This window comes from Dicentrarchus labrax, unplaced genomic scaffold (genome assembly GCF_905237075.1).
Source record: "Dicentrarchus labrax unplaced genomic scaffold, dlabrax2021, whole genome shotgun sequence".
Classification (NCBI taxonomy): domain Eukaryota; kingdom Metazoa; phylum Chordata; class Actinopteri; family Moronidae; genus Dicentrarchus; species Dicentrarchus labrax.
In genome coordinates this window covers 26,376,123-26,392,796 of record NW_026136701.1, presented here as the reverse complement: position 1 = coordinate 26,392,796, position 16,674 = coordinate 26,376,123, and the positions used below count along the sequence as shown (strand labels likewise).

The following is a 16,674-nucleotide window of genomic DNA, read 5'->3' as shown; positions in this document are numbered from 1 at the left end:
TTGTTGCAGACACTAGAGGGCAGCAGAGTGAAGGTTTTATTCTTCACAGCAGCACAGAACAGATAGAAGTACTGTCATATAAACTGTAGTATGAGCTGATAACTACAGGTTGAAAGTGAGGGATTCACTGGAAAATAATATATGAACATAGTAAAGATGATTTATATAACATAATTTAAAATAATTATAAAATTGGGTAATGGTTAACCTAAGGCTAAATGTTAGTCTTAATGAATATTGTATCACTGTTCTTAAAAAAGGTGTAATGTTAATCACTAGCAAATAAAGTGAAGTAAAAATAAAAGTAAGTAAAAATATTAAAGGTGCATTGCACTTATTGTGTTCATATTAAAATCATTCAGCTTTAAATTGGTTATACATTTTAATAAGTTGTAACCCAACTACACTGTGTTTGAGCTGCTTTTGCTTATTAAAATGTACATGATAAATACATTAGTAGTGATCCAATTAAATTTCATATTTAAAGTCTAAAATATAAAAATGATGTCTGGAAACAGTTAAAAACAATGTCACATATAGAAAGTGATGGTAAATAATTAATTTGTAGATGTTAAAATACCAATTCAGAATCAGAATATATATATATATATATATATATATATATATATATAGTATAATTTAAAGTCCCACTTTCAAATATGCAAAAATGGCAAGTGTAAAGTGGTCGCAGGCATAAGTGCGTTCAGCTGTTCTCTGGAGTAAACAACGGCAGCGTGTCCCGGTGGAAGCGTTATTAAAACACAAAAACTCTCTCAAACAACCTCGTTAGAGAGGGCAGGACTTCATAGAGTTACAGTGAAAAAATAAGAATGAACAAAAAGAGAATAAAAGTTAAGAAGTTAAAAAAGCAGACTCAAAGGCTGGAGTAACAGGCAGCATGCAGCTTTACGCGCATGAGCCAATTGTTGAGGTTTATAGAAATTCATGATTAAGATTTGTTGGTGCTTAAAGTACCAGTTGCTATTACATGTGGTAATTCATTCCATTGTCAACAAAGTATGTTCTAGTCACTGGTTATTGATGCACTAAGAAAATAAGTTAATGAGGTCTCATGTTAGAAATAAGAACAGAACAGAGTAACTTAATACTCGCACTACTTGTGCAGGTTGGTTTATTGAGCTACCAGAAAGAATCTAGAGGATCCAATGATGGCGAGCCCAGAGTGACTGTGGAGGGTCGGGGACGCAGTGAGGACCGCCGCACGACCAGACACAGACAACTTTACCCATTCAGGAACAGATAAGACTGCGTACACACTATTAACTCTACCCGGGTAGTAGCAGACTCAGTGCACACACGTACAAGGATCAGGAACTGAACCCTGAACTCTGAACTCAATATCAGACTCCTTAAAGGACTATTTCTTTTATTTTACTATACAACTGAGAGAGCTCTATTTTAGTTTAGATTTTATTTTCATTCCATCTAAATTGCTGTTGATATTGTTGGGTGAGGCAATAAATACTGTCAACTGTTCGATCCCCATACTAACTCGTCCTGAGCTATTAAAGGCACCACACCTCGGACCTAGCTAGATGTTAGTTGCCCTACTACTACTTCCTTTGGGTTAGCATTAGGGGCACTACAAACAGAATCCACAATAAAGATGTGATACTGTGTGTGGAAAAGGTTTTATGTGTCCTAGAAATGAAATGATGAAATGAAATGACAGAAATGTAAGGGGACGTTTAAGGCTTCAAATCACAGTTGAGGAGTTTTGTGGATTTGTAGTTTTGTATTTTCATCCCAGCTGTTAAACAACAGATAACAGTCTGTGTTACTAAATTCACCACCAACCTGAATGTGTTTGTGCCAACAGGAATGCTTTTTTCTATTTCTGCATCATCGTCACCCAGATTTTTCATCTGCTGTCAGATTCAAATCAAGACGAAGAAACTTCTCACTGAATCAGTTCAGAGAAACAGAGAAGTCTGGGAAAAAAGAATCATCCAGAAAAAAGCTCCAAATAATGAGAATAAAACAAAGAGAAATAGTGTCAATAAGAAATGAAAAGCACACAGCAGCTTCAGCCGAGCTGTCAATCAGCAGCGGCAGCCTTATCTGTCGGCCGCAGGGGCTGATGGGAGGTCTGAGGACCTGTTAGAAACCACGTGGCCCTCGTCTGATCTCACAGCTCGTCCTTGTTTGGCCTCAGCTGCATCAGAGCGCCACTTCTCCCCAGGTTCACCAGAGGAAACACCACTGCACAAAATGCTTTTCCTCCCAGCTGCTGCTCTGTGCTGTCTGTGTTCAGGTGAGTGTTTCCAGCCAATCAGGAGCCAACAAAGTCAACCTTTAACAAACACTGTCACACTAACCTTCATCTATCTGTCTGTTTCTCTACAGCGCTGGTTGCCATGGCAGCAGAGCTGAGTCAGGATCATTTAACATTGACCAGGAGAGTTGGTCAAACCGTCTCCTTCAGCTGTGGAGGAACTGACCAGTGTGACGGTTCTTATGTATTCTGGTACCAGAAGAAAGACACAGAAACATTCAGAGTGATTCTTGATATTGGTAGGAGTAGTGGTAACATAGATAAAAGTTACAATCATCCTCAGGAAGATGATTTCTCAGCTGTGAATAAAGAGAACGGCTGGGAGTTGCAGATCCAGACAGTTAAACTCAGTCATTCAGCCACCTACTACTGCTCCTGTTATAAGTCTGTTCCCCACAGTGAGAAATGATCCCTGCAGCCTGAACAAAAACCAACAGATGTCAAACAGTGTGTGTGACAGGAAGAGAGCAGTAAACCACAGCCCAGGTTCACATATTTCACCTCCATCTCAGCCAGAGTCACAAACATACTGAACTGAGGGACTGATTTTCTTTCCTGCTGTCAGGATTGATTTCATATTCTATTGATTGATATTTTGATCAGATATTTCAGCAGGTTTATTGTTGTTCCACACAGTGAGGAGAAAGGATACAAACAGAAGCACAATGATGAAATCAAATCAAGAGAAAACAATAAAAGTACAAACTAAACAGAAACAGATGAAAAGTAAAAGTCATTTTGTATAATAGAAGAACAAATTCCAAAGAAGATGTTTGAGATAAAGATTCAGATCCTCCTCTTTGTTCTGCTGCTGGATACCTACAGCGTCACATTTTGAAGCGGAGGGCCACTGACCGAGCTGCAGGATTTGACCACTTGGGAGTGAGACCGGGTTGCGCCTGCAGGAATCTCTCTACACCCCCCTGGGACTCTGTGTTCAAAAAGAAATGATCAAATGAAATATTTGCTCAACAGAAAGCTAAAGCTTCATCCTGCACTATTTCCACAGAATCAATGCTCCACCGCTACACAGCAAGCTCGCCAAAATTACAGCCAATATTTCAGAAGAAAACACGAGTGCTTCTTACTCAAAGCGGCGCCAAAGTGTAGCTTAATATCTGAATAAACACAAAGAATGAACAGATTCACTGGATGGGTGTCACCAGGGTGTCACCAGGCCCGGCCCTAACCAATTTGGCGCCCTAGGCAAGATTTTAGGTGCCCCCCCCCCCCCCTTTCATCGCAATAAATTCCACTGCCAGTTATATACATACATATACTCACACAGGAAACTGAATAGCTCTGTCTTTGACATTTTTTTTTATTTTTAGAGAAACAAGTTGCTCAATCAAAACAGTTAACAAGAAAATAATAAATTAGAAATAAATAATACAAAAAATATAAATAGCCCACACAAAGTATAAAATTTAACTATGTACAAAATAAAAACTGTAAACAAGTGATAAAATAAATTAAACTACACCACCATATATATTGGCAATTAAATGAACTTAATCAACTAAACTAAACTAAATCTACACTTAAGCTTAAGTTTCCTTTACTAATATCTTTTCCTGATAATTCCAGTAGCATATGGAAATGTTTATCACTTTGTGTAACATGTAACATTGGCACAGAAACACTTTGAGTTGTTTAGAGCATTGTCTGCTGTTTATCATTTTGAGAGAGAATCTCAGTTCAAGTCTCTTAGTACTTCGGGCGGTTATGCTGGGGACACACAGTGTCTGCTCGTCTCTCTGCTTAGACACAACTTACAGTGGAATAGGCCCTTTTCACATGACGTCACACAACCTCCGTTCTGGAGCGAAGCAGCGTATCCTGATTTCCGTCTTTGCTTCCGCTATCTCACTGAGCGGTGTTTCCAAAATGGATTTCACACAGTCACTCCTCAAGCTCCCAAAATTTCGTTTAGGAGACGTACACAGACTGGCAGAAAAATTCTCAAAGACTCCAGCCTCTAAACTCGACAAGGGTTACAAGTTCTATAGAACAGTACCTGTTTTATTATCAAGGTAAGTGTTTTGTCGTTAGCGGAGATGCTAGGGTAATGATAACTTAACGTAGGCTACAGGCGTTTTGATCATCTATTAGTTGTCTGTTTCTCGATGAAGTTGCTATGGTAGCTTTATAAATATTATTAACAGCTGTTATTGAGTCGTGCCTTGAATATAGTTTAATATTGTTTAGCCTTCATGTGCAATGCCGAGCCTTCTCTCACCTAACATTGTTTTGGAACAGTGTCAGACGCTGTTGACCACTCGGTCACAGTGAGAGCACGCTGTCACAGGTCAATGAAGAAAACGAGGAGCCTCATTATCTCCAGCTTTTTTGAATAGGATTTTAGGGCTCAGTTTTAGGGCTCTTTTGTTGTGTTATGCTGCGGTTGCAGACTTTGCAGTATCCCACGAAGTTCCACTGTGGGTGTAGTGTGTTTCTCAGTCTCATGTCAGTATTTTAGGAGCCACAATCAATAAAACAGCTGCACACGTAACTGTTAAGGCCTAGGTTAGTTGAGGACAGCAAAGACTGAGAAAGACACTGTTGACGAGTGTTTACATGCGCACTAATAATCAGTGTATTATTGTATTTCTGGATTATCATTGAAGTGGCCATGTCAATTCTCAAAGACATTCATCCACAACCAGGGTTATGCAAACTGCTGCATGGGCTCAAGAACCTTAATTTGGTCGACTCTAAATTTGGCCCTGTGCCATTTGGCTCTGTCCTTTCTTACCAGTGCCCTCCTGAAATAAGAAAAGACTGTATTAGACACCCTGATGCCCCTGCGTTTCCGCAGTTACCTGTTGATGGCTACAGTTTTAAATTCCCAGGAAATTATGAGCTCAATTACAAGCAACAATGCCACCTGGAGAGCCTGAAGGTTTTTATTGATTTATTTAACCTTTATTTTACGAGGGTTTTCATATAAAGAGTGTTATCTGTCAATATTCACGATTAATGTGATGTGCATTAATTTTTTCTTCTTTTTTTTAAAGGTAACACGGGAGATCTCAGCTGCTATTGAAACTGAAACCAGACAGCAGTCAGAATGCCAGTTATGGACCCTGGTACGCAAACCCCGACTCACAGCCAGCCGATTCCGTGAGATATGCCATGTCCGTGGGGAGTCTTCTGCCAAAGCCTTGGCTTCTTGCATCCTGAGGGGAACTCCTCAGACTGCTGCCAGGAAACGAGGTTTGGACCTGGAGGCGGAGATACTGCGGCAGTATTCAGATTTCTGTGATGTCTCTGTGACACCTTCTGGTGTAATAATACACCCAGACGCACCTCACCTTGGGGTTAGCCCTGATGCCAAAGTCTTCAACCCGTGCGAAGAACCACCATTTGGCCTGGCAGAGGTCAAGACCTGCAACGTGGAAAGTGTTCAACAAGTGAAACACCTGACCACAGTTCAAGGCAAAGCCTACTTACGCAAGACACACAAATACTATTACCAGGTGCAGGGACATCTGGCCATAAGTGGCCTTCAGTGGTGTGATTTTGTTACTGATACGCACACTGACTTCACTGTAGAACGAATCTTTAGAGATGAGGAGCTTATCCTGTCCATGCGCCAAAAGCTGGATGAGTTCTACTTCAACATCTACATGGATGTCTTCTTATGTAGTAAAACTTAAAAATGACTCTGTGTGCTCTGTGTGCATGTAGGTATGTATGTGGATGTGGACGTGTGTGGATGTGGATGTGTTCATGCATGCATGCATGCGTCATGAGCTACTTTATTGTTGTCATCCTCACCCCACCTAGAATTTAAGCCAAACAGCATTTCATTTTTTCGTACAAACAGTATTTTATTTTCAAAACAGCATTTCATTTTAAAACAATCAGTTCACTTAACATTTACATGCAACCATTTACAGTACACAGGGCCACAGCTGTACAGTCACTTGCAGTAAGGTCCAAAATAGGAAGCCTTAGACTGGTTTGTCCCCTTTGATATCAAGAGGTCCCTGGTAGTTAGACATCAGGCCACAGATGGCCCAGAGCTGATTGACAGATCCTACCATAGAGAGTGGAACAAGCCCATCCCAAATGTGGTATTCCTTGACCCTGGGTATGGCCCTTTCCACTAGGATCCTCAGTCGAGCAATAGCCTGGGTCTTCTGAGTGTCTTCCTTACTGAGCTGGGTGGACTTTTTTAATGGAGGGATGATGAGTTTTGACCCCACCTCTGACAGCATCTTCTCAATCAGGAAGCCCTTGTCCGCCATTACCTCATCCCCTGGCTGGAGTAGCTGTAGAAGGTGTGATCTCTTTGTTATTTCAATGTCTGAAACAGAGCCAGTGTACAGTGTAGAAACAAATGTGATAACACCACATGGCCATCACCAATCAGACCCTTGAAGGTGGTGTGAGTTTTGTAGCTTGAGAATGTCATGCTGTTTCAAAGCGGATCTCAGTGCAGTCTATGATGACTCTGAGCTGAGGACAGTAGAGCCTGAATTTGTCAGGCATTGTGGCCTGCACTTGCTCTCTTGTCATCCATGATGGTAGTGATCCCAGAACCTGGTAGAGGTAGCTTGTCCACGTTAGAATGATGCGATTAACAGACGACACACTGACCTCAAAGAGAGATGACATGGTCTTCTCCTGAAGCCCAGCTGCTACGCAACAGAGTAACATGAACAGTTCATCTATCAGTTCAAGCTTTCGCTGTGGGCTAGGCATCACTTCCGCTGCTCGCTTTGCTTTAGACCAATAGACAAGCCTCGATGCAGAGGGGTAAACAGACTCCCAAAACACAGCGAAGACCTTCTTGGAGCTGAATCTCGTGTAGTAACGGTAGTCCTCATCAGTGACACAGAACCTAGAAATCAGTGGCTGCTGATTCTTCAGTGTCAGCTGCCGGATTTACTGTTCCAGTGTAACCACTTGCACCTTCAACTGCTGAATCATCCTAGCAGCACTGTCCATTTCACCTTTAGAGGACAAAAGAGCATACACCTTATTTGGTTCACTTATCTGTTTTCAGTTTGTACTCATAACTGGATGATATCAATGAGCTTAACAGAAACTCTTAACTTTTATGAGGTGAAGAAACACAATATTGAGAGTTACCAGGTAATGCGTCTATTGCCATAAATTGTCAGATATTGCATGGCCTTGTGCCATTTAGGTTGATAGCATGAAGATAATGATATGATTTACACATATCTCAGTTTTCTGTAAGGAAGAAGGAATGGGCTCAAGTTTTTAAATACTGACCAGGAGAGGGATGGCAGGTGTAGTCATGGTCTGTTAGCACTGGATCCGGATGGGGTACATCCTCTGTGCTACTCTCTGGGACAGGCATCTCAGTGTCATCTGCCTCTGCAAGGCGTTTTCTTGCACGCTGATATGGTGACTCCCGAGCTTGTGAGCCTCTTCCTACAATAACAAATATGTTGATTTGTGTTGGCAAAAATAATTTCTGTCTATTCAATGAAGAATTTAAAAGAAGTCTTCATACGTCATCTGTCTTTCTTGAGATTTAATAAGCATTCATGAATGGAGTCACACACATACATCTGCATGGACAGTCAGTGGGTGACTAGATGTTCTCATCGGAACGACTTGTAATGACACCAAAGTTATCTGGGTGAGTAAATGATCGTATTTTATGCTAGAAACAAGGTCCAGATTGTAAAAAAAAACAGTAATTCCACTTTAACACAGCCCTCTTACCTTTGCCCCAGTCAATCCACAGGAATCTAGATTGCACTGTTCCTTTCTTCAGCTTGCTTCGCCCACTGGCAGAAACATTTCTCTTCTGATGTGAAGTGCTGACTGCAGATATAAGTGCTACCACAAAGGATTGTAAAAGTTGGCCCCTCATCTTTCCTTATTGCCCTCACCCAACAGGCACGAAGCCCAGCATCAGCTGGGAAGTCATGGAAACTAAGATGCGGGAAATTCTTCTTATTGTTGGAACAGCCTGCGACACTGCAGTAGCAGTGTGCCATATTATGCTGTCCAGAGATGGACACAAGGAAAACAGGGAGAGGGGAAAAAGATGAATTACATCGACGTCAGATTTCTAATAGGTGGACAGCATCGCGTTATCATATTCACTCTATAGCTGAAGTTGCTGCTTGTTAGCCATAGATCTATGCTTGTTAGCCTGCCGGTTAGCATGCATCTTGACGTTATTTTGCACCTCAAGGCAGCTACATAACTGCAACCATCGCTAACGATACCGAGGAATGAAGATGACATATACTACGACAAGTAAAATATTAGTGTCAATCTTACCTCTATTAAATACACTGAATTTTGTTGAGCGCTGTCCTGTGTTCCCGCATCTTCAGTTGAAAGGGCTCAAACCGGATGCAGCGATACCCTGCTTCGCTCCAACACGGAAGTTGTCTAACGTCACTGTGAAAAGGGCCTGTAAGTATGTAATTTAAAAAACACAATCCACAGCAGTGATATTGTTTCTAATAAATACAGTGGATTGGCAGATTCTTATATTTCATCATGTGGGCCAAACATTGGGGGAATCAAAAGTCAAGGAGGACAGTGGGGAGAAGGGCAGAACAAACAAAGGTTTGGTAAACATGGGATGCATGTATCATTATTTATCAGTGTGGCGAAACGAGGGTGGGATGATTACTAAGTTATCAGACGATCTTTTCTCTTTTTGTTTGTTACTGACAACGGCACCTTGGGTTAGGGCCCAAGGACCCGTACTGAAGGTCAATTATCACCTCTTACAAAAGGACACTCAGGTTCGTTCACTCAGGAAGGGCAGGAGACAGAGTTCAATGATCACATACAACATTTTATTGTTATTTACATAAACACAAAGTTTGGCACAAAAAGATAAAAGGGAAAAGGGAGCCCAACAGGGGAAGGAAGGGGGTACAGGCTGAGGCTTACCGGCTGGAGGAGGGGTCGACAGGGGAAAGTGACGTCCAAAAAGAAGGAGAGCACCCCACTCACACAGCAAAAATGTGACGTGCACACAAAGACAATCTTGAACGAGGCTCACGCACACACAAAGGATCACCACCACCACCCAGGGGAACCACCACCACCACCGTCGGCCTTCAGCTCTAGGAGAAGATAAGAGGCACAGTTAAGAGGGCTCACAATTAAAGAAATTAAATAAACAACTACAGATTACCTTTAAAACACTCACACACACACACACACACACACACAGTCCAAACAAGTGGCTGAGAGCCCCGACGGAGCTCGCAATGGCCTACCCGAGTTAAACAAAACGCTGACGAATATACACAAACAGCACGCTAAGGTGCGCCTACCTGTGCTCTGAGGCGAGCGACGAACGCAACGGCCCGGGAGTAGGCGGGCCAAAGAGGCAGGAAGCGAGAGGTCAGGAGGAAGGGCACGGCCTACTTTTATCCCCTCGACATGAACAATGATTGGCTAATAAGCCAGAGAGGGCGCGGTGAAGCAGAAGACCGTGTTCCACCTGGCAGTGGTGCCTCACACTAGGGATGTGCGATACCACTAATTTTCCTTTCGATCCAATACCAGGTGATACCAAGGCTAGTATCCCGATACCAATACCGATACCGATACTTTTAGATGTCCTACTTGTGTATATGAACATGATGACTTTTACAATGAAAACTTGTGAATGTGATTATGAAAAATGTATTTTATACCTCTGTATAAGAATTAAACAAGCTGCCAAATATCAGACTCTGTTTTCTCTTTAATCAGAGCAATTAAAGACAATCTGTGCAAATCAACAAGTCAACTGGAAATATGTGCAAATCACATTTAAAAAAAATCTCTCAAAAAAAGAGAAAATAAGAACAGCTGCTCTGACTTCAATATTTTACTTTTTGGACCAGACAGAGTGGTCTTCAGATTATAACTTGACAGAATTTGAACTTGAACAACAACAAAGGTCACATTCTACATTGTCTCTCATTTCCCATTTATATGTTTTAACTTAAGTGATACTGAATTGTGTTAAGATGATGGCAGGAATGTGAGTTAAACTAATGCCTACATATTGTGCTGGGAGGAAACAGTTTTATCTGACCAAATAAATAAAATAAATTAATAAAATATTATGTTTTAATGCAAAATTGACAAAAACATTCTGGTATTTTATGTAAATGTATCTTCTCTACGTCTATATGCCTGTGATGGTGGGCACTGTGATGTACTTTCACTATACCTGGATATTGCCTGCCTCTCTGCAGGGCTTCCAAGACAGAGGTCTGCCTCATTCGGGCTGCAGGTGTGGGGGCTTTTCCCTGCACTCCCTCTCTCTCCCTCTCCTCTAATCTCCTCCGCTGCAAGTCGTCGTGCTCTTTGGTATGGTTCACCTTTAGGTGTTTAGTGAGATTTGTGGTATTACCACAATACCTGAGACACTTTGAGCACAAATCACAGGTAGCTTCATTCGAGCTTACTGCTGTGAAATGTGTCCAGACGATGCTCCTCTTTCTCTCTGCCATCCTGTGCTTCTTTCCTTCTCCGCTGTCTCTGACTGACTGATAGACGGCACAAATATTGACCACAGGTTTCACTTTTTACTTCTATAAAATTGATTAGAGAGTCTGTGTCATAAAAGTATTAATATTTCTTGTAAAAGTGGACTTGGAATCGATATTTTGATGTAAAGATCGATCGAAAAGGAGCTCTGTGCATCTGCACTCGATTGCTCTTCCTGAACACCTTGACCCGTCTGTGACCTTAAAACTGTAATCTAGTGGTTTGAAATTGAGTTGAGATTACGACATTTGACTTTAGAGAGCTGAATCTGAAAGTACATAAAAAGTTGAATTTTTAGTGAGGCTCAAATTCAGTTTCAAACTAATAAATTCAAATGATTCAGATTCAGTTTTTTAATGCAATTATTCAAGTTGAGCAATTCAGATTCAGTTTCTACTGACACAAAAATCAGCCCATACCATCACTCTTACTAGGTTGGGGGAGTTGGACCTCTACATTATTCAAATGAGGGAGCGTGAAGTTGAAAAGTTTACACTGTTCACAATGATACAAACAGTACCAAGGTGAGTTCAAACATTAGGAAACATTCCTGTAGCTCCGATTGGTTTAATAAAAGTATCTCAATGAAAGGCATCTTCACACAACAAGCTACATCAACAGCTAATAACGGACGAGGCCTCTTAGCATGTAGCAACCAGGCTAACCGGAGTTTCTCTCAGAGGCTCACTCAGTGAAGCTCCTCTTATCCACATAATGTACAATTCTTGTTCCTAATGAGCAAGAGACTTAGATTATTATTATCATTTATATATTATAATGTATGTATATTTGACTGTTTCATCTCCACTTTAAGACTCATCCCTTCACCCAATGAACCAATATCACAAATCACAAACTGGCCTCAAGGGGCTTTACAATGTGTACAGCATACGACACCCTCTATCCTCACAGCCTCCATTCAGATAAAGAGAAACTCCACAAAAACCCTTTAACAGGTGAAAAATCAAGGTGGAAAACTCCTGATTATTTCTACTGCTTTGGGAACGGCTGCACATTCAGATGCTGCGGTCGGTAGGCTAGCTCCTTCAAACTTCTCTGTTTAGGTTCAATCTGTTTTCAGCTTTATTGCTCAAACACGTATTACCTCTGACAGAAATAGACTGCAGTCATCAGCAAAGGAAGTGTGGGGTTTGGATTAAAGAGACGATCCACCCAGCCAGAACGGCAGGACCAGCCCACCTGCTACTTTCTTTTCATTGTGCAACCTTGGTTGTATACTGACAGAATAACTTACTTTGTACCTTGAAGAGCAACAGAGGAGGGATCCCTCTTCCAGGATGAGATACAATAAATGTTGTATGTACAGAATAGACCAAAACAACAATATGTACAATAGAATGAATAGTATAGGTAGACTGTAAACGTATATGAAGAATATGAATCAGGGAGGACATGGAGCAACTTCCAGGAGCCAGGACCAAGAATGTCTGTACAAGATTTTATTTGTCCATCCATCCATCCTTTGGTCCAGGTCCAATCCATGTGGACTAAAGTAGTGGACGGACAGACATTACCATCCATAGAGCGACACTGCTAGTGTGTCTAAAGAGACATTCAACAGCAGACAGGTTTTTGTATTAGTCTCTCTCACTGTGTCTACCTCATCTTTGGCTCTGGAACTAAACTGTATGTAACAGGTAAGAATAAACCTTCATTTTCCTTCAGTTGTTTTACTGAACAAGTTGAAAATGTGTTTTTAATGAGTTTCTGCTGCTTCAGGCTTTACATGTTAGTTTTTTCATAATTAGTAGAGAATTCTTGCAGCCATGCAGCTATTGTTACATAAAAAAGGTTCATAATTCCTGAAAAGATGTTTAAATCTCACTGCACAACTGAAGTTATTCTTTATTTCTGCATGAGATCAAACTGATTTATATAGAAAAAGTATGATATTGGCAATGTTACAGATATACAGTATTTGATCATCTCAGTAATTCTGAACCATCTCCTGTTTTAATGAAACTAGATAATATATGATAATAAATATTATTAAATATGTGTCAGTATGTGTCTTTAAATGTGTTGTATAAGAAAAAAGTGTTTTTAATGGTAAGATTTTGCTAATTGTATTTTATATGATGGTACAAATGTTTTAAAGAAAATATACTCATAGCTGAAGGCCAACAGATACTGGATATAAAGAGAATGTATGCGTACCAATTTATATATTTCTATTTCTATATATGATGAATATAGATGACTGATATATAATGTATAAATATGTATTTGTATCTTGATAGACTTTTAATATAAATAGTATATGATGTTTAATATAATATCAAAAGTGTAAAAGTAAACACGTGTTTTAGTATCTGCTGGCAGATTGTTTTAAAGAACTCTGTGACTCCTTAAACCTTGTGCAACTCATTAATGCACCAACAAGGCCAAATCCTAAAGCACAAAATAAGTCGACCTTGTTGGATTTAATTATAACAAATACACCTCAACATATATTTTAATGATGTCAGTGATCATTGTGCAATATTGGCAATGTTACAGATATACAGTATTTGATCATCTCAGTAATTCAGAACCATCTCTTGTTTTATAAAACAATATAATATATTAAATATTATTGAATGTATATCAGTAAATGTGTTTGAAAAGCATTTAACTTAAAATTTTGTGTAGGAAAAAATTAAAATTTTAATGGTAAAATGTACATAATGACAATTGTACTGTCTTTTAGTGGATGATGCACATTCATTAATATATTTCTATAATGATGATATATAATAGCATACACACACATTTCTATCTTAATACTTTATATGATGTTTAACATAATTTCCAATTTGTAAAAGTAAACAGATTTTATAGTATATAGCGGTAAATATGTATCAGATACTGAACATATAATTTCAAAAACTATTCAATCAGATTTTCCAAAAAATACAAAGACAAAAATAAATAAAATAAAATACAGTTAATTAAATCTTAGAGATATAAAAATATTGTTTAAAGCTATACTAAAAACTAGATCAAATAGATTAATAAACCATAATTAAAGACAAATGAAATCAATAAGATTGATTAAAAAGAAAGAAACTAAACTTTTAACCCCTTGTAAACTTTTCATTTACAATGAAATTTAAAAGGAAATCTGATAAAATAACAGAATAAAATGAGGTAAATAATATCTATAAAACATTCCTAGTTAAAAACCAGCTACAGAGTTCACTTTGAGTTTACATTTAAAGATTTCTACATTTCCAGATTTATTTTATTTTATGACGTTATATTAATTATTCTCCCATGAAGGATCAATAAAGTCTCATATCCGTAGATATCTGGCAGTTAGAGTGAAGAATATTGGTAAATATATAATATATCTAATATATTGTGATCATCCATCGGCTGTTGTGTTGATGTTAAGATCAATTTGTCCTTTGCTATAAAAAATAACATTAACCATAATATATAAAATACTTTTTCTTTTCTTGAAGGCAGATTGAAGAATTGAACTTTGTGCTGTATTGATGAGTAGTTTAGTGATCAGAGTCCATGTAGTTTCCAGGATCAGACTGAATGCAGTGCAGTGCTGTAAGCTGCTGTTGACTGTGTGAATGTGTGTCTGTGCTGCTTGTTGCTGCTGTCAAACTTCAGATGAGCAGATAGTGAAGCCCGTGGTGAGCGTGTACCCAGCAGCATCCAGAGCCCACCTGGAGGGGAAGAGCTCCCTGCTGTGTGTGGCCTCAGACATGTTTCCTCCTCTGGTCCGGTTCTCCTGGAAAAGACAAAAGGACAATGGTCCTGAGGAAGACGTGACCTCTGCTGAGGGAGAGCAGCTGGAGCTCAGAGAGTCGGGACGCACCACCTCCATCTTGCTGATCCCTCAGCAAGAGAACAGCACATATAAATACCGCTGCTCCGTCCATCACGAGGGGGACACAGTGGAGGCCCAAACAGAACAAGGTAATGAAGGCTTGGTGACTGTGTTCAGCAGTGATTCAGCTTCATGTGGAGACGCTGTCAAAGAGAGCAGAGGAGCAGAGGACTGACATTTCTTTTTGACTCCTTTTCTGTTTCCAGAGGTTCCAGCTCCAGCAGCCTCCTGTCCTCCAGAGAGAGAGCCAGCAGACCTGCCAGCTCTGCAGCAAGCTGACTGTAAGATCACCTGCTGCCTCTCTGCCAAAACATTGGGGACTATATCTTAAAGCTCCTCTATGAATATTTCTATATTAAGAATTAATCTAATGACTCTGTGTAAAGTGAAAGTGTCTTTGGTAGTTGTGAACTCACAGATATTCATCACCAACTCTGCAGCTCTACGGAGCTTTTTAGTGTCTTTTAGCTCCAAGTTTTTGTTTTGGATCAAACAGAAAATCAAATCTTATTTAAGACCCTTAAAAGTTTGGTGGGGCCCTGACTTGTTGTATTTAATAAGGGCCTTTGAGCTTTCATTCAAACTGTAGCTGACCCCTGTCTTCATGTAAAGCCGGTTGTCCCGTCTGGAAACGTCCAAGTTATACTGATGAAATTTACACAGTTGAACAGATTGAAACAGTGTGGAGAGAAGACTGACCTGTCTGTCTGTCTGTCTGTCTGTCTGTCAGTGTCCTTCCAGTCTCAGTGCCAGGTGAAGCTGCTCTGTCTGATGTACACAGTGCTGATAGTGAAGAGTCTGGTGTACTGCTGTGGACTCTCTCTGCTGATGATCCTCAGAAACAAGGGACCGTCCACCAACTGCACACATTCTGACTGACTGTTTTCAAATATCATCAATTCATCTCATTTATCACTTTGATTAGCAGACAGAAATATCAATTTAGATTTAATTTTTTTTGTGGTTCATTGGGAAACCTATCTTTTAAAAAACAGGTTCAATAAAGTGCTCCAGAAAATATAAATACATACACATACACATATATATTTGAGGTTGTTAGTGTAAATTCTTTGCTACTGTAGTGTTAGTTTAGTTTAGTTTAGCTCTAGTTTATTTCCACTTTTAATTGTGACTCGTATAATCATAGAAAAGCTGAATCATTATCTGTCTGCTAGATATTTACTGTTTATATTTTCTATGTTCTTGTTTTCTGTTTTTGTATTGTATTTGTGAATTTCAGTTTGGCTTCATAGCAAAAATTAGAAACACAATCAGTGTCACTTGCTTTAGTGCTGAGGTCCTTTTATAACTGTGTCAGTGTGGATGTAAAACTCTACGCTGACGACACTGCTGACAAACAGCAGAGCGAGCTGATTTGAAGCTACAACTGCTATAAAATGATGATACAACAGCTTGATCAGTTTCTATTCTAATTTGTAACATGTTAAGAATGAACAAATAAATTAGAAATTGTCTTTGTATTGATGATGTTAATGTATGCAGGCTATGATCCTTTCCAACATGTCCTAATATGTTGTATTATGATACAAGTTGGAGTCAGGCTGGAGAAACTGTCATTAAACTGTCACCTTTACAGAATCAATAAAACTGTTTGAATTAAAGACAACTTTCACAGTGAGTACTGAGAGCTGAAATCAAGCTGAAGTTCCTGGAATGATTCTTTAACCAGAGTCGATGGTTGTAACTGTCATTGTGTTATTAATGTGAAAAAGTGCAGCTAACGGTGAGGAGGCTGCAGAGAGGAAACCCACACAGCCCGTCTGCTGCAGGAAAGGAAGTGTTGATTCGCTGTCAACAGTTTTTTATGAGTCCTAATAACCACTGAGAACAGATTCATATCTGCTGCTGTACACACTCGTGAACTCCTCAAACTCTCTGCTTAAATATTGTTTTCTAAAAATGTATAGGAATGATTTTTCATTAGTTTATAAGTTTTGTTTTCCTTTTTTGTTCTCTGCAATCTTAACTTACACACTCTAGTAAGTGAAATTAAATGAGGAATTGGTGACAG

The 16,674-nt window shown here is 39.5% G+C and overlaps 1 protein-coding gene and 2 long non-coding RNA genes across 3 annotated transcripts in view; 1 reads left to right on the top strand and 2 right to left on the bottom strand.

The window, feature by feature from the left end:
- LOC127370753 (uncharacterized) overlaps nt 1-16,674 on the bottom strand; it is a 54,173-nt gene that overhangs the window by 33,868 nt on the left and 3,631 nt on the right. The gene's annotated exons all lie outside the window — the stretch shown is intronic.
- LOC127370733 (immunoglobulin lambda-1 light chain-like) lies at nt 2,110-15,523 on the top strand. Its single transcript, XM_051413079.1, has 6 exons — nt 2,110-2,275; nt 2,368-2,683; nt 12,410-12,453; nt 14,423-14,731; nt 14,849-14,923; nt 15,373-15,523. Exons 1-6 carry the CDS (start codon nt 2,233-2,235, stop codon nt 15,519-15,521), a joined length of 936 nt encoding a protein of 311 aa, XP_051269039.1. The 5' UTR covers nt 2,110-2,232; the 3' UTR covers nt 15,522-15,523.
- LOC127370762 (uncharacterized) lies at nt 13,519-15,479 on the bottom strand. Its single transcript, XR_007886276.1, has 2 exons — nt 15,342-15,479; nt 13,519-14,543 (listed from the first exon to the last, which is right to left on the bottom strand). It is a non-coding gene; the product is annotated as an uncharacterized LOC127370762 (long non-coding RNA).